General features: G+C 34.3%; 1 protein-coding gene across 1 annotated transcript in view; it reads left to right on the forward strand.

The window, feature by feature from the left end:
- The window catches only part of LOC149785785 (uncharacterized), a 398918-nt gene that overhangs the window by 317777 nt on the left and 53568 nt on the right, over nucleotides 1–27573 (forward strand). The window contains exon 14 of the mRNA XM_089979704.1: nucleotides 4873–5052. Coding sequence (XP_089835830.1) covers nucleotides 4873–5052 — 180 coding nt within the window. The remainder of the gene's footprint in view (nucleotides 1–4872; nucleotides 5053–27573) is intronic.

Below are 27573 nucleotides of genomic sequence, written 5' to 3' on the forward strand. Positions count from 1 at the left end.
AACAATGATGATAATGTCCATAACAATGGTGATAATGTCCATAACAATGGTGATAATGTCAATAACAATGGTGATAATGTCCATAACAATGGTGATAATGTCCATAGCAATGATGATGATGTGCATAACAATGATAATGGTGTGCATAACAATGATAACAGTGTGCATAACAATGATGATGATGTGCACAACAATGATAATGGCATGCATAACAATTATAATGGTGTGCATAACAGTGATAATGGTGTGCATAACAATGATGATGTGCATAACAATGATGATGTGCATAACAATGATGATGTGCATAACAATGGTGATATTGTCCATAACAATGATGATAATGTCCATAACAATGGTGATAATGTCAATAACAATGGTGATAATGTCCATAACAATGGTGATAATGTCCATAGCAATGATGATGATGTGCATAACAATGATGATGATGTGCATAACAATTATAATGGTGTGCATAACAATGATAATGGTGTGCATAACAATTATAATGGTGTGCATAACAGTGATAATGGTGTGCATAACAATTATAATGGTGTGCATAACAGTGATAATGGTGTGCATAACAATTATAATGGTGTGCATAACAGTGATAATGGTGTGCATAACAATTATAATGGTGTGCATAACAATAATGATGATGTGCATAACAATGATGATAATCTGCACAACAATGATAATGGCATGCATAACAGTGATAATGGTGTGCATAACAATTATAATGGTGTGCATAACAGTGATAATGGTGTGCATAACAATTATAATGGTGTGCATAACAGTGATAATGGTGTGCATAACAATTATAATGGTGTGCATAACAGTGATATGGTGTGCATAACAATAACAGTGTGCATAACAATGATGATGATGTGCACAGCAATGATAATGGCATGCATAACAATTATAATGGTGTACATAACAGTGATAATGGTGTGCATAACAATGATGATGATGTCCATAACAATGATAACAGTGTGCATAACAATGATGATGATGTGCATAGCAATGATGATGATGTGCACAACAATGATAATGGTATGCATAACAGTGATAATGGTGTGCATAACAATGATGATGATGTCCATAACAATGATGATGATGTCCATAACAATGATGATGATGTGCACAACAATGATAATGGCATGCATAACAATTATAATGGTGTGCATAACAGTGATAATGGTGTGCATAACAATTATAATGGTGTGCATAACAATTATAATGGTGTGCATAACAATTATAATGGTGTGCATAACAGTGATAATGGTGTGCATAACAATTATAATGGTGTGCATAACAGTGATAATGGTGTGCATAACAATTATAATGGTGTGCATAACAGTGATAATGGTGTGCATAACAATTATAATGGTGTGCATAACAATAATGATGATGTGCATAACAATGATGATAATCTGCACAACAATGATAATGGCATGCATAACAGTGATAATGGTGTGCATAACAATTATAATGGTGTGCATAACAGTGATAATGGTGTGCATAACAATTATAATGGTGTGCATAACAGTGATAATGGTGTGCATAACAATTATAATGGTGTGCATAACAGTGATATGATGTGCATAATAATAACAGTGTGCATAACAATGATGATGATGTGCACAGCAATGATAATGGCATGCATAACAATTATAATGGTGTACATAACAGTGATAATGGTGTGCATAACAATGATGATGATGTCCATAACAATGATAACAGTGTGCATAACAATGATGATGATGTGCATAGCAATGATGATGATGTGCACAACAATGATAATGGTATGCATAACAGTGATAATGGTGTGCATAACAATGATGATGATGTCCATAACAATGATGATGATGTCCATAACAATGATGATGATGTGCACAACAATGATAATGGTATGCATAACAATGATAACAGTGTGCATAACAATGATGATGATGTCCATAACAATGATGATGATGTGCACAACAATGATGATGTGTATAACAATGATGATGAAGTGCATAACAATGATGATGTGTATAACAATGATGATGTGTATAACAATGATGATGAAGTGCATAACAATGATGATGTGTATAACAATGATGATGTGTATAACAATGATGAAGTGCATAACAATGATGATGTGTATAACAATGATGATGTGCATAGCAATGATGATGATGTGCATAACAATGATGATGTGCCTAACAATGATGATGATTTGTATAACAATGATGATGTGCCTAACAATGATGATTATGTGCATAACAGTGATGATAATGTGCATAGCAATGATGATGATGTGCATAACAATGATTATGATGATGTGCATAAGGATGATGATGATGTGTATAACAATGATGATGTATATAACAATGATGATGTGCATAACAATGATTATGATGTGTATAACAATGATGATGTATATAACAATGATGATGTGCATAACAATGATGATAGTGTGCATAACAATGATAATTTTGTTCATAACAATGGTGATGATGTGTTAACAATGAGATTGATGAGTATAACAATGATGATGTGCATAACAATGATGGTAATGATGTGTATAACAATGATGATGATGATGTGCATAAGGATGATGTGCATACCGATGATGATGATGATGATGTGCATTACAATGATGATGATGATGTGCATAACAATGATGATGATGTGTATAACAATGATTATGATGTGTATAACAATGATGATGTGCATAACAATGATGATGTGCAAAACAATGATGATAATGTGTATAACAATGATGATGATGTGTATAACAATGATGATGTGCAAAACAATGATGATGATGTGCATAACAATGATGATGATGATGTGCATAACAATGATGATGATGTGCAAAACAATGATGATGATGTGTATAACAATGATGATGTGCAAAACAATGATGATGATGTGTATAACAATGATGATGTGCAAAACAATGATGATGATGTGTATAACAATGATGATGATGATGTGCATAACAATGATGATGATGTGCAAAACAATGATGATGATGTGTATAACAATGATGATGATGTGCATAACAGTGATGATGATGTGTATAACAATGATGATGATGTGTATAACAATGATGATGATGTGTATAACAATGATGATGTGCAAAACAATGATGATGATGTGCATAACAATGATGATGATGATGTGCATAACAATGATGCTGATGTGCAAAACAATGATGATGATGTGTATAACAATGATGATGATGTGTATAACAATGATGATGTGCATAACAATGATGATGATGTGCATAACAATGATGATGTGTATAACAATGATGATGTGTATAACAATGATGATGATGTGTATAACAATGATGATGATGTGCATAACAATGATGATGATGTGCATAACAATGATGATGTGTATAACAATGATGATGTGTATAACAATGATGATGATGTGTATAACAATGATGATGATGTGTATAACAATGATGATGTGCAAAACAATGATGATGATGTGCATAACAATGATGATGATGATGTGCATAACAATGATGATGATGTGTATAACAATTATGATGATGTATGTAACAATGATGATGATGTGTATAACAATGATGATGATGATGTGTATAACAATGATGATGATGTGTATAACAATGATGATGATGTGTATAACAATGATGATGTGCAAAACAATGATGATGATGTGCATAACAATGATGATGATGATGTGCATAACAATGATGATGATGTGTATAACAATGATGATGATGTGTATAACAATGATGATGATGTGTATAACAATGATGATGATGTGTATAACAATGATGATGATGGTGTGCATAACAATGATGATGATGTGCAAAACAATGATGATGATGTGTATAACAATGATGATGATGTGTATAACAATGATGATGTGCATAACAATGATGATGATGTGCATAACAATGATGATGTGTATAACAATGATGATGATGATGTGTATAACAATGATGATGATGTGTATAACAATGATGATGATGTGTATAACAATGATGATGATGTGTATAACAATGATGATGATGTGTATAACAATGATGATGTGCAAAACAATGATGATGATGTGCATAACAATGATGATGATGATGTGCATAACAATGATGATGATGTGCACAACAATGATGATGATGTGTATAACAATGATGATGATGTGCAAAACAATGATGATGATGTGTATAACAATGATGATGATGTGTATAACAATGATGATGATGTGTATAACAATGATGATGATGTGCATAACAATGATGATGATGTGTATAACAATGATGATGATGTGTATAACAATGATGATGATGTGTATAACAATGATGATGATGTGCAAAACAATGATGATGATGTGCATAACAGTGATGATAATGTGCATAGCAATGATGATGATGTGCACAACAATGATGATGATGTGCAAAACAATGATGATGATGTGCAAAACAATGATGATGATGTGTATAACAATGATGATGATGTGTATAACAATGATGATGATGTATATAACAATGATAATGTTGTGGATAATAATGATGATGATCTACCTGAAGAATGTGAATAAACTTACATAGATAATTTGCAGCACTGATATCACAGATGAAATTTTTATTACAAAATTTCATGTCTGTGTCAATACCTTGTGAACATTGATGGTGGGGTATATATATATATATATATATATATATATATATATATATATATATATATATATATATATATATATATATATATATATATATATATATATATATATATATATATATATAATGTTTATAAGCTTATAATGGAATAATAAAGAAAGAAAAAAGAATTACCTGTAGAATTGCACATACATACACTGTGTTACATGTATAGTTTGATCTTATTCCAGCTGGCCCTGTGGACCCAGTGTACAGCTTGCTTAAGTGTGCAGCAGATCTTCCAAAGGTGGGCAAACCTCCATGCTCCCTTCATGCCTCCTGTACATTGCACTCTGGCCCAGGGAGCATCATTGTGTCCAGTGCTGACAGCAGTGATAACACTTCCAAAACCTCCAGCCACTCATCATCAGGTTAGAAATTTACTTTTGAATTTAACTACACCTGTGTTACACCTGTAATCAAGTAATATTATCACTTGCTTCATGTTGATTATTTCAAAGATGTGCATGTTGACAAATCATTGTGCATTCCTGTGATTTTTTTAATGAATCTATTATATACTGTTTTAATCATATGGAAATTTGAAATCAGAATGTTTTAAAAATATTGTTTTCTTTTAATATCCTGTTGTTTAGACAAAGAACAAGCATTAAATACACAGCCTTTATGCAGCTCCAGTAGCCATGTAAACAGTATATAAACTTTGCTCTGTTAGATGTCAAGTTTAAACAGGTAAGTGGATTAGAGTGTTGGGCTAGACAGATCAGTTTTGGGTTGGTACAGAAACAGCATAGACATTATATCTTGGATGGGTTTGATAATGTCAGCATGATCCACAAATATTAATATGTTGTATCAGATTGAAGTCGTTACCTCTTTGGAAGCCATATTTTATATTTGATCTTTGATCAAACTTGCAACCTTTCCTTCTGTCATCAAGCTCCTGGACTGTTTCAGTAATGAGTAAGACCCATGCATATTTATGAGTTGATCTTGCATGTGATTGGCTGAGCTAATTATTACTCTGAAAACCATAATTCTGATCTGAGTTTGATCAGAATTAGAAGATGGGCTTGTATTGGGCAGTTTTGAAAGTAAGCAGAATCAAGACATCTGATTGGTTGAGCTGTTACCACTCTAGAAGCCATATTTTTATTATTATAAACAAGATTCTGGGTGACTTTGATATATGTGCAAGAGACAGTGCATATTATTTATGTTTCATGTAATGTTTGGGAGATAGTTTACATAGGATGTGTTCTTATGCTGCTACATAAGCCAGCAAAGTAAATGGTAAGCTACCAAAATACATAAGCCACTCTGGTGGGTGATGTGGCCTCTTGGTTGTAGAGTACCATAAGACTACATAAATATTATGGTCATCAACTGAAAATGTGCATAACAGCAAAATCACTTTGTTCCCAAAATATTTTTGAGAGTTATTGCCCTTTACACAGCTAGTCTTGGAGGTTTTGATGGATGTGAAACTTGGTACGTGTTTGTGGTCAACATCTGAAAATGTGCATATCAAGAAATCTCTGCTCCAGAACTTTGTGAGCAATATTGCTCTTTGACCTCTGAACTGGATCTAGTGTAAGACAGAATATTGTGAATACAACAGGTCTCACAGTTTTCAATGGATTACAGTTTTCAATGGATTACAGTTTTCAGTGGATTACAGTTTTCAGTGGATTGACAGGCTTGTTATGGTCATGATCTGAGGAGGCACATTTTGGGAAATCACTTGCAGTTTTTGTTAGAGTTATTACCTAGTTTGTTCTACACCTAAATACAGTATATGACAGACTTGTGAATGCAGATTGTCATGCAGTTTTTAGAAGGCCATAAGGCTAGATAAGATTATGGTATGATCCTGCATCCATTGTCAGTCATTTATCCATCATCTGTCAAAAATTGCTTATTATCACCCTCTAGTCCATATTTTTGATCCAGTTTTGATAAATGTTGTAATATAGGCTTATATCATGAAATTCTCAGTCAAGTCCAGAAATGATCCATGGATATGAAAAGGTGATCTTGCATCTTGCTCATTACCATTCTGGAGGCCAATGTTCAAATACAGTTTTGATCAAAATTGGAATATTTCCTTATATTATTTAGATCTCAGACGAGTTCAGTGATCATTGAGATCCATGCATGCTACTGAGGTTTTCTTGCATTTGATTAACTGGGCCAGTTACCATTCTGGAGGTTGTATTCCAGCTTTGATTTTGATAAAACTTAGAATATATGTTTATATCATCAAAATCTTGGTTAAGTTTGATCAAAAGATGCATTATAGCCAGGTAATCTTGCATCTGATTGACTAAACGTGTTACTACTCTGTATGTCATATGTTTTGTCTGATTCTGATCATACTTTAAATACATACTTTCCTGATTAAAGTCTCAAATGAGTTTGATTATGCACAGGATCCATCTTGTATATGATTGGGTGAACCTACTTGTCTGTATTTCAGGTCCAGTTTTGATAAAACTTGGTATATAGACTTTAAATCATCAAGAGCTTGGATGAGTTCATGTAAGAACAAGAGTCATGCATATTAATGAGGTGATCTTCCATATGATTGGTTGAACCTACTTGTCTGTATTTCAGGTCCAGTTTTGATAAAACTTGGTATTTTGACTTAAATCATAAAGAGCTTGGATGAGTTCATGTAAGAACAAGAGTCATGCATATTAATGAGGTGATCTTCCATATGATTGGTTGAACCTACTTGTCTGTATTTCAGTCCCAGTTTTGATCAAACTTGGTATTTAGACTTAAATCATAAAGAGCTTGGATGAGTTCATGTAAGAACAAGAGTCATGCATATTAATGAGGTGATATTGACTGGCTGAACATGTTAATATTTTAACAACTATCTTTTTCTTCATTATATTTCTATTAACCTTTGTAAATACGTAGGCATATATCATCAAAACAAATATTAGCGATGTGATCTTGCATACAATTGGCTTTGCTTCTTTCTACTCAAGAGCATGTATTTCTGATCTTATTTTAATAAACTTTGGCAAAGATGCTAATTCATAATATAAAGGTGGGATAATTGTTATTATGAGTGAGACCTATGCATATTGATGTATTGATTGCTGGTTTCTCACCACGATAGAGGCTTGTATTTTTCATATGATTTTGATCACATTGGCATGTAAGCCTTTGTCATGAAGATCTTGGTTGAGCATGATTCATGCATAGTAATAACATGACCTAGCAGCTGGTTGGCTTAGGTTGTCAGTGCTTAAACAGCCATGTTTTTGATCAGATTTGATCAAACTTGTTAAATGGTTCTATATTATCAAGATTTTGGATGAGTTGATTATGAGCAGGATTTATAATGCTAATGAGGTACTCTTTTATCTGATTGTCTTTTACTCCTCCAGAAACTGATTCCAATCAAACTTGGTTCCACCTTATGTCATCATTGTCAATTACAGGTTGAATACTAATTAAGATCTGTACATAATAATGAGGTCCCTTGCATCTGACCTTGTTATGTCTCTAGATCTATAGCATGTATTTCTCGTTTAATTTCCATCAGACTTGATAAGTGGGCTTGGGTCATCAAGATCATGGAGGACTTGATTGTCATCTTGCAACTTTGAGTATTAATTTTGTCTTTGTAATTACAAAGACATTTTGATTAGGGTCTCTTGCGATAGATTGCTGCAAAACATGGTGCATATTGTGGCCATCATTAAAGATGTGCATGTTGACAAATCATTGTCCTCCCATGATTTTGTAAGAATTATACCTCCTTTGACTTACAGCTGGATGCAATAAATGATGGAATTTTGTGAATGCAAACTACCATTTATACTTGCTTATAAGTCGAGTCTAACTGCAAACAACAATGATCCTGATTTACCATAGCATTATTTGCATGCATACCATGGTCTGTGTTGTTTGTTCTACTAATTACTCTTTATAAACTGCTCAGACCCAGATCTGCTGGTGCATAATATGCTGGCAAATGCAGGTCTATGGAGTTTGCATTGGACTAATTTTATAAGTGGGCATATATGGTACCTGATACTCTCAAAGTATGGGACTTTGTTTTGTACTTCTTATGGTGATAACTAGAAAATGTATATTGACAAATGATGATGCACAATTTTGAAAGAGTTATACACTTTTGGGACTATTAACTCATCTCCATCATGGGGATAGGTGCAGGATGCTGGATAGGCAGGGGTGTATGTACATGAGCAAATCACATACCATTCCTCTAGTTTGTTATGGATTTTATATCCCAACAAAGGACTGGAGCATGGTTTTCTTCTATTTAAATTTGAAGTCCATAGTTGCTTATTCTTTTAACATATTTTTCTATTATGTTATTTATTTTATCTGTATTTATCATAATTTATTGTTGTCACTGTTGATTACACGTGTACTGTGTATTTTGTATTTTTATGAGTGTCTGAGTAATCTCAATGTATTTATGTCTTAATCTTATATTCACAATGTTTTTAAGTAATTTTCTACTTCCACAGCTGTGACTTCATTTTGTAAACTTGGACACATAGCAGTTCCACTGACTCCAAAGCTTTCAATGACTTGAATTTAATATTACAACAATGTGAAATCAATAGAATGAATCTCAGAGAACTATATGAAAAGCAGTTTCTTTCTTTACATTACACAAGGATATTCAGAGATATTGAGAATAATGGTTAGATTGCACAGGATGAACTCATATATATATATATATATATATATATATATATATATATATATATATATATATATATATATATAACACCATCATCATCATCACCACCTTTCTGTATTAACTATTATTAATTATTAGCAAATTAATGCAATTAATACTCATATTTGTCATGACATTTTGTGATTTGGAACAGAATATTGTATCTGCTTGTGTAGAACATAGACCAAATTATGATTGGCATAGACCCTGACCTGTTGTTGCATGATCTGCTATCAGAGCAGGGTCTTGTATTTTACTTTAGATCATAGACTTTGGTTTGCCATCATTTTATGTGATGGCACATATGAGCCTGCACTGTTTGAAATTGGTCAGTCATTATACACAGATCATATCATGCTAACTGTCTGTCAGAACTAATCAATAATAAATATATCATGATTACTTAGACATTTGTATCAAACTTCACCACTGTTACATAATGTAGCAGTTAGAATGCTGTTACTTGCCTATTCTTGGCATAATAATATTTTAAAACCAATAGTTGTGCAGTAAAAACTAATTTTTTAAAATAATGAATATTACAGAAAACAGGTATCCATTCTAGTCACATGAATATTACAGACAGTAGTGCTGTTTCTAGATACAACAATATCACAGACAGCAGGTGCCCTTTCTCATCATAGAAATATAACAGACATCATGTGCTCTCTCTGGTCACATGAATATTACAGACAGCAGGTGGCCTTCCTTGTCAAAGGAATATTACAGACAGCAGGTGCTCATTCTAGTCACATGAATATTACAGACAGCAGGTGCTCATTCTAGTCACATGAATATTACAGACAGCAGCTACTTTTTTCTAGTCACATGAATAATACAGATAGCAGGTGTTCTTTCTAGTTAGCCACATTAATGATGTTTAGTCTGACTCTTGTATTAGCAGATAGCAAAAGATGAAAATAATTTATGCAGCGGTAAGTGGCAGCATGACAATGTTCAGAGCTGTATTAAAGTTCTTGAAGTCCTATAACACTTACCTTAACTAGTCAGACCAGTTACAGTGATATTAAAAGCCTTTTAGTTTGTAAACATTGATTTAATTCAAATCTGAACATAGTGTTTGGATTTGAATTAAAGTATTATTTACAAAACTAAAATAGTTTCTCATATTTTAATGGATTAATTTTAACAAAGCATTTCTTGTTCATAAATGGCCATATGGAGGTGCACCATAGTAAATACAGGATTTATTCAGGTCTTGTTCAACATTTTATCATTTGAGAGCAGCATCACTTGGAAACCATCATCTACCAAACCCAAGTACAGAGCATTTTAAGAAAAGCTTCCAATACTTGGCAGAGTTCTGTGGAATAAGCTTCCATTGCATGTATTATCAGCAGAAAATATTACAATATTTATGAAGAGATATGGTGAGCAGGTACATACATGTATTACTAATAGATTAGAGTAGAATCTAGTATTTATGATACTAAAGACCTAGTAACTGTTAATAAGACCCCAACAAGTGTATGTTTCCTATTGTACTGGTTTTAAAATTAGGATATATATATATATATATATATATATATATATATATATATATATATATATATATATATATATGCTTTTTTACTTTTTAATTTTTCTTATTCATTGGGGGGAAAAGTGCTAGGGTCAGCACTGAGAAAAAGGAATGGTTGGCCAACTGGAAACATAAATTTTAACTTGCATGATGTACTTTGTTGTATTTCTCCTCAAGGGATAATAGTCTTTCACCAAGTCTTTCACCAAATGAGTCCCACTTGATAAGTAAAGTACTATTATTATTTATTACAGCTTTTGAAGCCATAGACCACTTTTATCATTGCACCATTTACAGGTCAGACATAGAATTGTGATGAGCCTTCTTTAACTTAAACTGCTACAACTATTGCCTTCTATAAACTGCTACAACTATTGTCTTCTATAAACTACTACAACTATTGCCTTCTATAAACTGCTACAGCTATTGCCTTCTATAATCTGCTACAACTATTGCCTTCTATAAACTGCTACAACTATTGCCTACTATAAACTGCTACAACTATTGCCTTCTATAATCTGCTACAACTATTGCCTTCTATAAACTGCTACAACTATTGCCTTCTATAATCTGCTACAACTATTGCCTTCTATAAACTGCTACAGCTATTGCCTTCTATAATCTGCTACAGCTATTGCCTTCTATAAACTGCTACAACTATTGCCTACTATAAACTGCTACAGCTATTGCCTTCTATAATCTGCTACAACTATTGCCTACTATAAACTGCTACAACTATTGCCTTCTATAAACTGCTACAACTATTGCCTACTATAAACTGCTACAACTATTGCCTTCCATAAACTGCTACAACTATTGCCTACTATAAACTGCTACAACTATTGCCTTCTATAAACTGCTACAATTGTTGCGTACAAATGTGTAAAACTACATGAAGTTTTGTAAAATCACTACCTGCTGTGCAGCTTAAAATGATGTGACTGTTTCATTGGACTTTATGATATCAGACATATGACATCACTTTGTAATTAAATTTATCATAGTGCTATGAACTCTTGAAGAGATTGGATGTAAAATTGCATGGTTGTGACTCATGTCTCTTAATAAATAATGAAAAAGAACATTACACAGTTTTAATATTTTACTTACAGTCCAATGATAGAAAATGATAAAGTTAAACAAAAGTGTAAGAATCCTTTGGAAATCTCTAGCAATGTAGAACCTGCTGTAAATTGCACATGCAGACTTTCTTGTGTGAAAAACCAGTATGATCTGTATAATTATGTATTTGATAATAGGAGTGAGTAATCCTCAGCTTGTGTGAATTTGTTGCATTTGTATATGTTACCATAAGGCAGAGTGCATACATGTCTATATGTTACCATAAGGCAGAGTGCATACATGTCTATATGTTACCATAAGGCAGAGTGCATACATGTCTATATATTACCATAAGACAGAGTGCATACATATGGATATGTTACCATAAAGTAGAGTGCATATATGTGTATATGTTACCATATAGCAGAGTGCATACATGTGTATATGTTACCATAAGGCAGAGTGCATACACGTGGATATGTTACCTTAAGGCACAGTGCATACATGTGTATATGTTACCATAAGGCAGAGTGCATACATGTGTATATGTTACCATAAGGCAGAGTGCATACATGTGGATATGTTACCATAAGACAGAGTGCATACATATGGATATGTTACCATAAAGTAGAGTGCATACATGTGTATATGTTACCATAAGGCAGAGTGCATACATTTGTATATATTACCATAAAGTAGAGTGCATACATGTGTATATGTTACCATATAGTAGAGTGCATACATGTGTATATGTTACCATATAGCAGAGTGCATACACGTGGATATGTTACCTTAAGGCACAGTGCATACATGTGTATATGTTACCATAAGGCAGAGTGCATACATGTGGATATGTTACCATAAGGCAGAGTGCATACATTTACATACAGGACCAGGGTAACTATTCCAAACTCTTTGCAGTTACGAATGGTGTGAAACAAATATGCATCTTAGCCCCCACTCTCTTCAGCTTCATGTTCTCACAATGTTAATGGATGCTTTCAAAGACAGTGATGTTGGAGTAGGTCTCCGATACCGTCTGGATGGGAAGTTGTTCAACCTGAGGAGGCTTCAAGCCAAAACCAAAGTCCAAGTTGAGAACATTTGCGACCTCCTGTTTGCAGATGACTATGTCCTCAACTCCAGCACAGAGGCAGGCATGCAACAGAGCATGGACCTCTTTTCCACAGTGTGCACCTACTTCAGACTCACCATCTCTACCAGCAAGACTGAGGTTCTGCATTAGCCAGCCCTGGAGAAGATTACCTGGAACCATCCATCACTGTCAATGGCCAAAAGCTCAGAAATGTAGACAGGTTCACATACCTCGGCAGCACCCTCTCACAAGCAGTCTATATAGACGATGAGGTCAACACCATGTGGATATGTTAGCATAAGGCAAAGTGCATACATGTGTATATGTTACCATAAGGCAGAGTGCATACATGTGTCTATGTTACCATAAGGCAGAGTGCATACATGTGAATATGCTATCATAAGGCAAAGTGCATACATGTGTCTATGTTACCATAAGGCAAAGTGCATACATGTGTCTATGTTACCATAAGGCAAGGTGCATACATGTGAATATGCTATCATAAGGCAAAGTGCATACATGTGTCTATGTTACCATAAGGCAAAGTGCATACATGTGTATATGTTACCATAAGGCAGAGTGCATACATGTGAATATGCTATCATAAGGCAAAGTGCATACATGTGTCTATGTTACCATAAGGCAAAGTGCATACATGTGAATATGCTACCATAAGGCAAAGTGCATACATGTGTATATGTTACCATAAGGCAGAGTGCATACATGTGAATATGCTACCATAAGGCAAAGTGCATACATGTGTCTATGTTACCATAAGGCAAAGTGCATACATGTGAATATGCTATCATAAGGCAGAGTGCATACATGAGAACCTTTTAGTTAGGATAGTTTTCCTAATGAGTTGAGGGTTGTCTTTTGTTCATTCCATCATTCATTAAAATCTCCCATGAAAGCAAATTATTATAAATTTTTTCCTTTTTTTGACACCTTGTGTCCAATGTTATGGTAAAAACTGCCTGTGATCACATGACTATGACAAACAAAGAGTGAGCATGACACTTTAATTGCTCATTCTACAGACAGTAACCTACTACAAGTAATCATTGGATTATGTTAGTAGGATTATAAGTAATATGGAAGGATTATAGGCATTAATGGATTATGGTTTGATTATAAAGAGTTAGTTAAAGAAGCAAAAAATGGTTAATGTTATTTATGCTCTTGGCAGGATCAGTTTATCTTCTGCGCTTAAAGTTTGTTGAGATAGATTATATTATATGTGATCATCAATAATTCAGAAAGGACTAAAGATGAAAATGGATTTTACTTAGATTACTAATGAACTCAAGTGGCATAAAACCAGATTGGTTTGGCTTCAGTGTTTAAAGTTTTTCAAGCCAAGTGTGCATTAACTTTCAATGCTAAAACATCAAAATCTAAGCAATGAAATATCACTCAAAATTCAATAATGAATGTAAACAGGAATTTTATTGGTTTGTCAAAGGGACATAAATCTGCATTCTACCCTTCCTGTTAAGTAGATTTTAAACTTTGCTACAATGGCAAGACTGACATGCATCATGCAGAACCCCATCTTGTAAAAGCATATTGAACTTTACAAGAATTATGCCATTACTTATATCTGTGTTTGTGGAAGCTTCATTGAAAGTTGGATGTGCAGAGCCACCATTTGCAACCTTTACAGCTCAACATATCATGCTTTACGTGTGGTCAACCCTACTTTAAAATTGCACAAACATTCTTATGCAAACAAACAAAAGATTTTCACCTATTGACCTAAGCTTTTCACTGGGATATGATAGCTGAAAACATGTGTTACAGTAAAAAAAATTGGCCATTCTAATTGACGAGTAAAATGATCAAGGGATATGAAAATGCAGTATGCCAATCTTATTCTTTAAGTACAATGGAAACATCTTGGAGAACTCTGTAGAGTTCTGCTAACATTGCTCAAGTTCAAAATCAGTCGCTGAAATGCCATTTTCCAATTTGAGAAAAATTCAGGCTGAATCTAAGTGAAATTTGGATCAAGTAATAATGCATCATCTCCTAAACATTAAGATCTACCATCATGAAGGCAGCCACAAATATATTCCAGGCAATGATCTACTATGAAATGCTACAAATACTTGTGCTTTGTATAAGGACAGTACAAAGAGGAAAATGTTACTTTGAAAGGACTTTACATGTTTAATGGATCTCATTTTTGTCCATTAGCATGCTTAAAACTGGGTCAGTGAAAATCCTCCTGATTTGAAGACTCAGACTCCTGACCAAATTTGTAAATCTCCTGATCTGTCCTGAGCTGACCATTCTGTCTGCCACGTGTATGAGCATATCATCTGTCCATTTTTATTTGCATATACTAATTCAGTTTCTCCACCATCTGACAATACCAAAACTTTGTAAATAACATATTGGGAGTAATCAAGAAGCTTATCAGTGTTAGGATTTAGTGGTCAAAGGTCAAGCTCACTGAAAGAAGAAAACTTTTTCTGTAACTTCTGTATCTCTGACCTTGACTAAACTTTTTAGATGACTTGCAGATAGAGTAAAGTTCAAACCTGTTGATTTGGGGGACAAAAGTTTTGTGGCTGGCTGACACTTGAGACAAGAAAAAAGCATACTGATTTGGTAATCTAAAGGTCAAAGTTCAAGTCCACTGTGACTGAATGAAGAGAAATGGGCCCCATCCAAGCATACTTCATATATAATGGGAGCATTATTGGAGTAAGCTGTAGCCTTGCAAGTATAAATTAGTATTTTCACATAATTAGAAAGTAATGGTATTTGCATAATCACTTGGTTCTAGACCATGAACCTTGACTAGTGTTAACATCAGTGGCTGACACTTAAGTTTCTGAGGAGGTCTATATATTTGGAGGTCAAAAGTTCAAAAGTTACTGTCCATATGGCAAAAAGAAAAATGGGTTTTGCACAATAATTTTGGTTCTAGAGTTAAGTTCCTTGACCAGATATTGTGTATGGCTTGTACATTGGGTAATTAAGAAATCTGTATAGATTTTCTTGGGGTCTAAAGGTCAAAGATCAGGGTTATGGTGAGTCAGATAAAAAAAAAGATGGTTTCAGCACATATGCTTATCACAGGACTGCATACCTTGGTCAAGATAAGTCAATATATTTAGACACGGTAGTAGATAATCTCTAATATAGACTATGCTAAATAGAGGACTATAACACAAAGGAAAGACATATAACTTACCTTTCATAGTACTCTTGTTAAATACTCATTCAGCTGGTAATTTATGGTCAACAAGTGGTAGAGTACTTTTTGACTAACTTTTTTATATAGTTATGCTTACTTAGTAATAGAAGTTCAAATACGAGCAGTGCGAGAAAATGCATACCAATCTATGAATGTTTATTGATGTTTTGACACTTGACAGATTCCTACTATTGTTCCCTAAGTGTATTCATTGACATCCCATCAAGAATTATGGTAGAAACAGTGCAGATGTGTTACATTGTGATGTCACTGTAATATTATATCTGTTTATGTGCAAAATTATTATGTCATTAACTATGTGTTCCATCACTTATAGTAAAGAATCCCTGGAATTTTTCATCAGCATGTTGTAAAAAAAATTTAGACTGTGCACTAAAGACACTTAAAATAAAATCACAGTAAATACAATCCAAATTAATTAAGATATGGTTATCACAGTCTTGTTTTCTCCAGGTGGCATTAGGGGAGGTAACCACAGTAAGTAGTATGATGTGCCAGTAGATCAAGATTGCAATCCTAAATAGAATGAATAAAACTGATCCAGATCAGCTGGTGACTTACATGACAGCAAATCTGGGTCGGCACTCTATACAGCTAGGTGTGTGTTATATACAGTCATATCTCAATGGTTTGTCTTGGCTGCAAACAGCATTTAAGTTCTAATGTACGATTCCCTTTGTTGTTGTTTTGTGTTTGTGTGTGTTTGTATATGTGTGTGTGTGTCTATCTGTAGGGTTTAACAACACAGCAGCACAGTATGGCTATATAGAACCAAGTAAGTTTAGGTATCCCAAAAAGGCAACTTTCATAAAATACAAGATCAAATTACTCTTTTAAAAATAAAAGACCTTAGAATGAACATCATCATTACACTCAAAAGAGAATGGACATTAGACACCTCTCACAGAATGCAGGTGGGAGCATGGGGTGGGGTAGGGTATGTGTGTAGAAGCTTTGAATGATAAACATGAATGCATTTGGCATCTTGTTCAATGTAGTATTGATAATATGCCAAGATTAGTGTTCTGTAATGTAAACAACATGTGTTGTTAATTACCTTAATTTAACTATTTAGGTGACTATGAAATTGATTTATTACACAACACTTAATACCAGAAACATGCTATGTAGTGTCCAATTTACATATTGTTTAAACTTCTATTCTGCCACTCAGTGCTTTGAGTAGGCTTAAGACGGCTGATAAAAACCAGCACTAATGAAAGACAAATTAATGACCCCCAGCAGGAAACTGTTAAAAGTTTATGTCAGTGGTCTAATAGGTATATTCTTCCTGTTGTTATAACTCAGGTCAGTACAGTCTAATAGGTATATCCTTCCAGCTGTTACAATTCATGTCAGTACAGTCACATAGGTATATCCTTCCTGCTGTTGCAATTCATGTCAGTACAGTCTAATAGGTATATCCTTCCTGCTGTTACAATTCATATCAATATAGTCTAATAGGTATATCCTTCCTGATGTTACAATTCATGTCAGTACAGTCTAACAGGTATATCCTTCCAGCTGTTACAATTCACGTCAGTACAGTCAAATAGGTATATCCTTCCTGCTGTTACAATTCATGTCAATACAGTCAAATAGGTATATCCTTCCTGTTGTTACAATTCATGTCAGTACAGTCTAATAGGTATATCCTTCCAGCTGTTACAATTCATGTCAGTACAGTCACATAGGTATATCCTTCCAGCTGTTACAATTCATGTCAATACAGTCTAATAGGTATATCCTTCCAGCTGTAACAATTCATATCAATACAGTCTAATAGGTATATCCTTCCACCTGTTACAATTCATATCAATACAGTCTAATAGGTATATCCTTCCAGCTCTTACAATTCATGTCAGAACAGTCTAATAGGTATATCATTCCAGCTGTTACAATTCATGTCAGTACAGTCACATAGGTATATCATTCCAGCTGTTACAATTCATGTCAGTACAGTCAAATAGGTATAGCATTCCAGCTGTTACAATTCATGTCAGTACAGTCAAATAGGTATATCCTTCTAGCTGTTACAACTCATATCAATACAGTCTAATAGGTATATCCTTCCAGCTATTACAATTCATATCAATACAGTCTAATAGGTAGATCATTCCAGCTGTTACAATTCAGGTCAGTACAGTCAAATAGGTATATCATTCCAGCTGTTACAGTTCATGTCAGTACAGACTAATAGGTACATGTATATCATTCCAGCTGTTACCCTTCAGCTGGAAACTGTTAGATAGTGCACTTGTGTCATTTTGAGCTTTGCACTAAACATTGATTTTATAAAAGCAAACATCCTTAAAAGATTTGTTTTTTTAATTAAATCAAGTCTAATTCATTTTGCATTATAAAAACTACTCTATATACTTTCCCTAAACACATCCATGAACTTCTGGATCTGGGCTGCATAGCAGTAATTGTACAAGGTTGGATCTAAAAAAAAAGGGAATAGGGTAGACATTCCCCAAAACTTCTTCATTGGGTGGAGAATCAGCAGAGACCAATGCTTTAAACAGTTTATTATATCTGCCAGAGGATTTTTCCAGATTTAGATTCTCCCCTTAAGCAGAGAGATACTGAATCATGTAGACCTGTTCCCAGGAGAGAGAGAGAGAGTGAAGGATGAAGATGTCCATAACTGTCCTCATTAAAAACAAATTTGACACAGAGCAGGCCAGTGTGGTACCCTGTCCCTTTGGATCACCTACCCTTTCTCAGCCTTGGGTTAATGAGGCAGATGAGAAGGAATCCTATTTGTTTGATAAAGTGGTGAACGAGATCGACAGACTCTTGTCTAATGATCTATGTCTCAAAGCTGCAGGTTCTGGTGACTCCAATATACTTTCTAGATTAGAGAAACTTTCTGTGTCAAACTCTCTCTCAACCAGAACTTTTGCTCCTTCCTCACTAAATGATGGTTAAGGAGCTTTTGCAAAGGTTTAGCAAAGGCCAGTCCTTCACTAGACAAACTTGGGGTGTGATCTGTCCTTCCCTCTACATTACAACCCTTGGTAGCAGATTCTTGCTACTAAGTTCATACTCATTGCTGGCTCATTCAAATTCCCACTTTGGATGCTGAAGCAGCTCAAATGAGTATTTCTACGAGGACTTCACTGTAACTAGTTCCAGTAGCAATGGTACTCCAGGATGGGAATATGAAGACTGTCACAAATTTGTTATCTCCATTTGTCTTGCATGAATGGTGGCTTTGACATAGGGTTTTCACTGTAATACTTCTTGAAATATTTATTTGATTCTGAAATAAAATTGTGCAGCTCTGACCTCCACTGCATCTGCTCTTTTGGGAAGGAACTTTGGCAACTAAATATCATTGCCCAGTTTTGCACATTGAGCATCGGATCACAGGTTTCCTGTAAGTTTGTGTCACGTGTTCTGCACTGAGTGAACATTTTTGTTGGGAAAAATCCAAAAATGTGACTACTAGTTTTCTTTAGTGCCTGTCCATCCTGATCTTCATTAGGTGCTTACCGTGTCCAGAGTCGTTGAAGGCAATAATAACTGTAAGATGGCAATTAAGATGCATTTTAACGCAACATGTATGGTAATCAAAACGTTACAGGTTTGAGGTAGTCTGCCAAGTTACAATGTAAAGTTGCTGTTGGCTGCTGGTTTAATACCTTTCCAAGGTTAAAGGCTTGTCTGCCATAGCAGATATTTATTCTGAGGTTAAATCAGTGACTAAAAGGACTAGATTTATATATCCAAATACACAATTTGTCATTTAATCAATAAATTTCTGATTTGAAAAGAAAAATACTCCAGAAAAAATAAGAATTATTACAATAAATGCTGGTAGATAATGACTGAACAAAGAAGTTAAATGAATGAATGATCCGAAATTGCTTGAACACTGGATGAAATGTTTATTATAATAATGAAAGTGTTCAGGGAAAATATGATAAACAGTGCAGATGACAATGTGGTAAATAGGAATATTTAATATTTGTTAGCACTGCTAGTGCATTTTTGTCCTTTTAAAATGTTGGCTTTCCCACAAATTTGAAGGATGGAATACACATTGTCCCCTACTATTGGGATCATAGGTGCAATGCTGTTAACAGTGGCAGAGTCAAAAGGTCACTGCTTGAATTTTGACATGAATTTATATTTGGTTGTATTCCAATTAGCAAATTGAGATTAATCATTGTGACACTGACTATATGCATGGTAACAAGAATGAATGGATTTTTATCAGTTAACACAGTTAATGGATATCTCTAAAGAACACCTTAAAAGATACAACTTAAGTAACACTGCTTTCTTCCAAAATACTTACAGATTCAACCAAACCTAATCTATGGTTATATGACAGATTTTAGCAAACTGAACCTGTGGTTATATTATAGATTTAACCAAACCTAACATGTGGTTATATGACAGATTTTAGCAAACTGAACCTGTGGTTATATTATAGATTTAACCAAACCTAACATGTGGTTATATGACAGATTTTAGCAAACTGAACCTGTGGTTATATTATAGATTTAACCAAACCTAACCTATGGTTATATGACAGATTTTAGCAAACTGAACCTGTGGTTATATTATAGATTTAACCAAACCTAACATGTGGTTATATGACAGATTTTAGCAAACTGAACCTGTGGTTATATTATAGATTTAACCAAACCTAACATGTGGTTATATGACAGATTTTAGCAAACTGAACCTGTGGTTATATTATAGATTTAACCAAACCTAACCTATGGTTATATGACAGATTTTAGCAAACTGAACCTGTGGTTATATTATAGATTTAACCAAACCTAACATGTGGTTATATGACAGATTTTAGCAAACTGAACCTGTGGTTATATTATAGATTTAACCAAACCTAACTTGTGTGATGATGCTCCATTTGAGGTCTTGGACTTATTCTCAGAGTAAAGTTTATAAAGAAAACATTCAACATTTTATTTTCATGATTTTACACTTTTCTTGGTTTTATATTGGACTCTTTGCCTTTCTAAGAGTTTTTGCAGCATCTTTACTTTTTATCTTTTGTCTCATGGTACATATTTACTTTTGGTTGTTGGATTTTATCTTTCTGTGGATCTTGGCAAGGTTTTGCTTGTATGATTTTTGCTGTTTAGCTTTTGTTTTGCACTGTATAGCTAGTATTGTGTGGATCTGCTATTAGACCTTATACATATAGACAGACAGACAGACAGACAACAAAATATTGGTATTCTTCCATTTTTATGATTTACATTGTACGTCAATGCCTTGTTTGAGATTCAAGATTTGCAACTGCATTTCACTGCAATGAGCGGTAGAACAATTTTATTGTAATATTTTTGTTGTAATATTTTTGTTGTAATATTTTTGTTCAATACATGTAATACACAGAGAATTAATTGACAGATGCGTCAGGATAAAATAATGACTGCATTTTTGCAGTTTCATATCTATGTAATGACTGTATAAACCTCTTGCCCTTTTTGCTGTAAGTGGACAACTTTTTGCTTTGGAATTATTTGCTCATTTTGCATTCCTTAAATATCATTTATTCAACCTCAACAACTTTGGTAAACTTAAGTACAGTACAGAATTTTAATGAAATATACAAGGATATTTAATAGATGTAAAAATGATCATATTCACAGTAATTTTAGAGTAAAGTGTAATTAAGTTTGTACATGTACAGAAAAATGAGCATCATAAGAAGCAGAAGAATCACAACAATTCCCATTTTAAGCAGCTCCCATTTCCCAGCATTTCCCATTTAAAGCAGCTCTTAATTCCCAACAATTCCCATTTTAAGCAGCTCTCAATTCCCAACAATTCCCATTTTAAGCAGCTCTTAATTCCCAACAATTCCCATTTTAAGCAGCTCTCAATTCCCAACAATTCCCATTTTAAGCAGCTCTCAATTCCCAACTATTTCCATTTAAAGCAGCTCCCAATTCCCAGTGGTTAACATTTAAAGCAGCTCCAAATTCCCAACAATTCCCATTTTAAGCAGCTCTTAATTCCCAGCAATTCCCATTTTAAGCAGCTCTCAATTCCCATTTAAAGCAGCTCCCAATTCCCATTTAAAGCAGCTCTCAATTCCCAACAATTCCCATTTTAAGCAGCTCTCAATTCCCAACTATTTCCATTTAAAGCAGCTCCCAATTCCCAATGGTTAACATTTAAAGCAGCTCCAAATTCCCAACAATTCCCATTTTAAGCAGCTCTTAATTCCCAGCAATTCCCATTTTAAGCAGCTCTCAATTCCCAACAATTCCCATTTTAAGCAGCTCTCAATTCCCAACAATTCCCATTTTAAGCAGCTCTCAATTCCCAACAATTCCCATTTTAAGCAGCTCTCAATTCCCAACAATTCCCATTTAAAGCAGCTCCCAATTCCCAATGATTCCCATTTTAAGCATCTCTCAATTCCCATTTAAAGCAGCTCCCAATTTCCAACAATTCCCATTTAAAGCAGCTCCCAATTCCCAATGATTAACATTTAAAGCAGCTCCCAATTCCCATTTAAAGCAGCTCCCAATTCCCAACAATTCCCATTTTAAGCAGCTCTCAATTCCCAACAATTTCCATTTAAAGCAGCTCCCAATTCCCAGTGGTTAACATTTAAAGCAGCTCCAAATTCCCAACAATTCCCATTTAAGCAGCTCTTAATTCCCAACAATTCCCATTTAAAGCAGCTCTCAATTCCCAACAATTCCCATTTAAAGCAGCTCCCAATTCCCAACAATTTCCATTTAAAGCAGCTCTTAATTCCCAACAATTCCCATTTAAAGCAGCTCCCAATTCCCAACAATTCACATTTAAAACAACAACCAACAATTTACATTAAAAGCAACACCCAACACTTCACATTTAAAAGCAGCTTCCAACAATTCACATTTAAAGCAACACCCAGAAATTGACATTAAAAGCAACACCCAACAATTCACTTTGAAAGCAACACCCAAAACTTCACATTTAGAGCAACTGCCAACAATTCAGATTTAACTCCCAACAATTCACATTTAAAACAACACACAAAATTCACATTTGTAGCAACACCCAACAATTCACATTTTAAAGTACACCTGACAATTGGCATTTAAAACAACTCCCAACAATTCACATTAAATCAACACCCACAATTCACATTTAAAGAATTGCCCAATTCTATCAGCTCAAAAGAAAAAAATGCACCTACTGTGCTGTTTCATTGGAAAAGATAAACATTTCATCTCATGGTGAAAATTTATGCTTCAAAGAAAGCCAGATATATTTAACAAAAAAGAGCACCAGACAAACTGCAGAATTGCTGAATGATGAATATTTGCCAAGTGCTTCTATCACATTAAATCCATACTTCTTTTGATGAGTTAGACTATACCAGCACAATGCATTGTCTATGAACCTGTAAAACTTGTATGTAGGATGCTGTATTCATTGTACATCTAAAAAATTGTACAGAAGTCATTTTGCATGAAACAGTAATACAGCAGCATTGTCAACTGGTATCCACAACCATTTAAAATAACTAGGAAGCTGTTGCCTTGTGTATCCCAAAACATCCAAGTTATTTGGAAAAAAAACATGGGGGTGCATGGAATGTTGTCGGTACTTAGCCAGTTTGTATCTCTTCTCAAAGATATACTTTTTTCATTAGATAGCTTTACTTCACAGGCAGATATGGTACTATACCGGTCACTCTAGCACAGAAAGGCGATTTGAATTTCTGCTTCAGCAGCACAACTACTTTTTCCACTAGCCAGCAAATGAATTACTTTGACCTCTACCATAACAATATAAAAACTACCTTGCTTTTGAATATGACATATTGACTGCATTTAGTTACATGGATAATGTGACTTGAATGTGGTGACCACTTAAAGCAGGAAGAAACCATTATTTGTCTTTGAAACACCTTGTCACTGACTGCAAAAAGCAGGTGACTGTTACACACATGTCATTGTATAGGAAATTTGTTGGGGGGGGGGAGAAGGAAAAATTAGAATGGCTAATGTGACCAGGTAACAGCTGTGTAATGGTGGTGATTAGGACAGGTTTGACTGTATATGCATGAGCCATAACTGACTGTGAAGACATGTTGTGTTGAAGACTGGCAATCAGCCATCATGAGTATACTTACTCTCAGATCTGATTTTTATGTAGATAAAAACAAGTATCAAATGCAGACTATGCAGCACCTTTGGCCACATTAGGAGTAATGTGTTAGTGCTAATAGTCAAGTATATTGGGCATTGGTCTGGAATATATGATGATAGCTAATAATAATAATAATAATAATAATAATACTAACAATAATGATAACAATAATAATAATAATAATAATAATAATAATAATGAGGACTTTGTATAGCGCCTAATCTTTAGAAGCTCTAAGCGCTTTACAACATTAGACAAGACCTATAAGATAAAAAACATATAATAATATTATTACAAAAATAAACACCATGAAATTAGAAAAACATTATGGGATGGCATGTTGTCCATCATCATTTCATCATCTGTTATCCGTCCAGCCATTAGCACAAATTTGCTACCACTAGTCCTCCTAAACTACTTCACGGATTGCCATGAAACTTTAAATGCAAATTCATCCTGTCATATAGTTGGTCCTTGATGAAAATTTTGCTGCTGGGACATCCAGTATGGCCACCACAGGGACCATCTTGAAAATCTTGGTATTGCTACTCTTCCTGAATGAATGTTTGTATCTGCATAGATTGATAGAGATGTTATGATGTCTTGTTGGTCCTAAATGAAATGGTGCCAATTTGACATCCAAGATGGCCACCACAGGGCCATCTTTAAAATCTTCTTATTGCTTACTCCTTATGAGTTGATGGTTTCATTGACATGGGGTACTTAATTAAAGATTTCATATAATGTCTCGTAAATGTTAAATGATAATGGTGTCAATATGACATCAGATATAATGGTCACTATAGTGGACATGTTGTGAACCGTCTTAATGCTGCTCCTAAGTAGAATTGTTTACTGACCTTGGTTTTCATCAGAAGACTGACCCTTATGCTGTCTAGTGGATCTAACGGTGGCCATTTTGAAAATCTTGTTATCACTACTCCTTCAGAATTTATCATCATACTGACACAATGTTTTCACCCAAAACACTTCTAATGATATCTAATTGTTCCTTGATGTAAATGGTACCAATCATGTAGCAGTTATCTGATTACAGTAGTGGCCATCTTGAAAATCCTTATTGTTACTTCCGAAAGGATGGTCATATTGCTATGGGGTTTCCACCAAAAGTCTTCAAATGAGTCTAGTTTGTCCGAAATAAAAATAGTGCTACATCCAGTATGGCCTCCACAGCAGCTGAATATGAAATCATATCACTCAGGGATATCAGAAATGAGCAGTTAAAAAGATTAGGAAAAACTATTTAAGGTATACAAATGAACTTTGTATGTATGTTTGTTGGTATGTATATGTGGATGACCCGATTGGATTATTATGCCACTTAGCAGTATTTCAGAATTTTCTTCATGTTTAGAATTTTTAGAATTTTTACTGCTTGGGTCTATATGCCTTTTTTATAGTTGGCATTAAAGGCATGCATCTTTGGTAAATGCAGATTTAGTTTTTTGCAACTCTGAGAGTTTTGCAAAAGTGAGATAATTCCTGAGTGGTTCATTATACAAACCTGTTGAAAATCTGGTTTGTACATTTATCTCAGTGACTTCCTACATTCTAACATTAATTTAATGTTATCACCTTCATACTGATTAGTGTGTAGTAATATGTATCCAGCTATGATATATAATTCATGTCATCTTAAATAAAAATAAATGGGGAAATTGCTACATTAAAACATTGTATACCCAGCTGTAAAAGATCAGTGTGTAATATGCTGGCAGATCAGGCCTTTGCTCTCTGTGTGATATTTAGTTAGTTGAACAAACAGCATAGATCCTGATCTGTCATTGCATAATATGTTGGGAAAACAGGCCTTCATGGTGTTTGTGTGAAATAATTAGTGGAACAAAAGTGTTGACCTTGATCTCTCATTTTATAATGTGTCATAGACCCTGATTTGTCCTTGCATAATGTGTCATATATTCTGATCTGTCCTTCCATAATGTATCATAGAACATGATCTGTCCTTGCATAATGAGTCATCAACCCTGATCTGTCCTTGCATAATGTGTCATAGACCCTGATCTGTTCTTGCATAATGTGTCATAGACCCTGATTTGTCCTTGCATAATGTGTCATAGACCCTGATTTGCCCTTGCATAATGTGTCATATACCCTGATCTATCCTTGCATAATGTGTGATTGACCCTGATCTGTCCTTGCATAATGTGCAGGCAGATAAGGTCATCACAGTTTGTGTCATGAGTGATACAAACAGCATAGAACCTTATCTGTCATTGCATAATGTGCTTTAGATAATAATTTGTCTTTGCATAATGTGCTATAGATCCTGATCTGTCCTTGCATTACATGCTGGCAGGTCAGGTCCTCACTGTCAGTGTGAATTTATCAGTGGAACAAACAGCACAGACCCTGGTCTGTCATTATATACAGTAATGTTCTGGGAGATCAGGCTTGACTGTTTGTGTGGTGAAATAATTAGTGGCACAAACATAATAAATCCTGATCTGTCATTGTATTTGCTGCTTGTGTGAAATAATTAGTGGCACAAACATAATAAATCTTGATCTGTCATTGTATTTGCTGCTTGTGTGAAATAATTAGTGGCACAAACATAATAAATCCTGATCTGTCATTGCATTTGCTGCTTGTGTGAAATAATTAGTGGCACAAACATAATAGATCCTGATCTGCCATTGCATTTGCTGCTTGTGTGAAATAATTAGTGGCACAAACATAATAAATCCTGATCTGCCATTGTATTTGCTGCTTGTGTGAAATAATTAGTGGCACAGACAGAATAAATTCTGATCTGTCATTGTATTTGCTGCTTGTGTGAAATAATTAGTGGCACAGACAGAATAAATCCTGATCTGTCAGTGTATTTGCTGCTTGTGTGAAATAATTAGTGGCACAAACAGAATAAATCCTGATCTGTCATTGTATTTGCTGCTTGTGTGAAATAATTAGTGGCACAAACCGAATAAATCCTGATCTGTCATTGTATTTGCTGCTTGTGTGAAATAATTAGTAGAACAAATAACCCAGCTCTTACATTACATTATATGCTTATAAATCAGGCATATGCTACATGAATAATTAACATTGACCCTGATCTTTTGGTGCATTACATTATGGCAGA

This window comes from Sinohyriopsis cumingii, chromosome 13, assembly GCF_028554795.1.
Source record: "Sinohyriopsis cumingii isolate HCF-2022 chromosome 13, ASM2855479v2, whole genome shotgun sequence".
Classification (NCBI taxonomy): Eukaryota; Metazoa; Mollusca; class Bivalvia; order Unionida; family Unionidae; genus Sinohyriopsis; species Sinohyriopsis cumingii.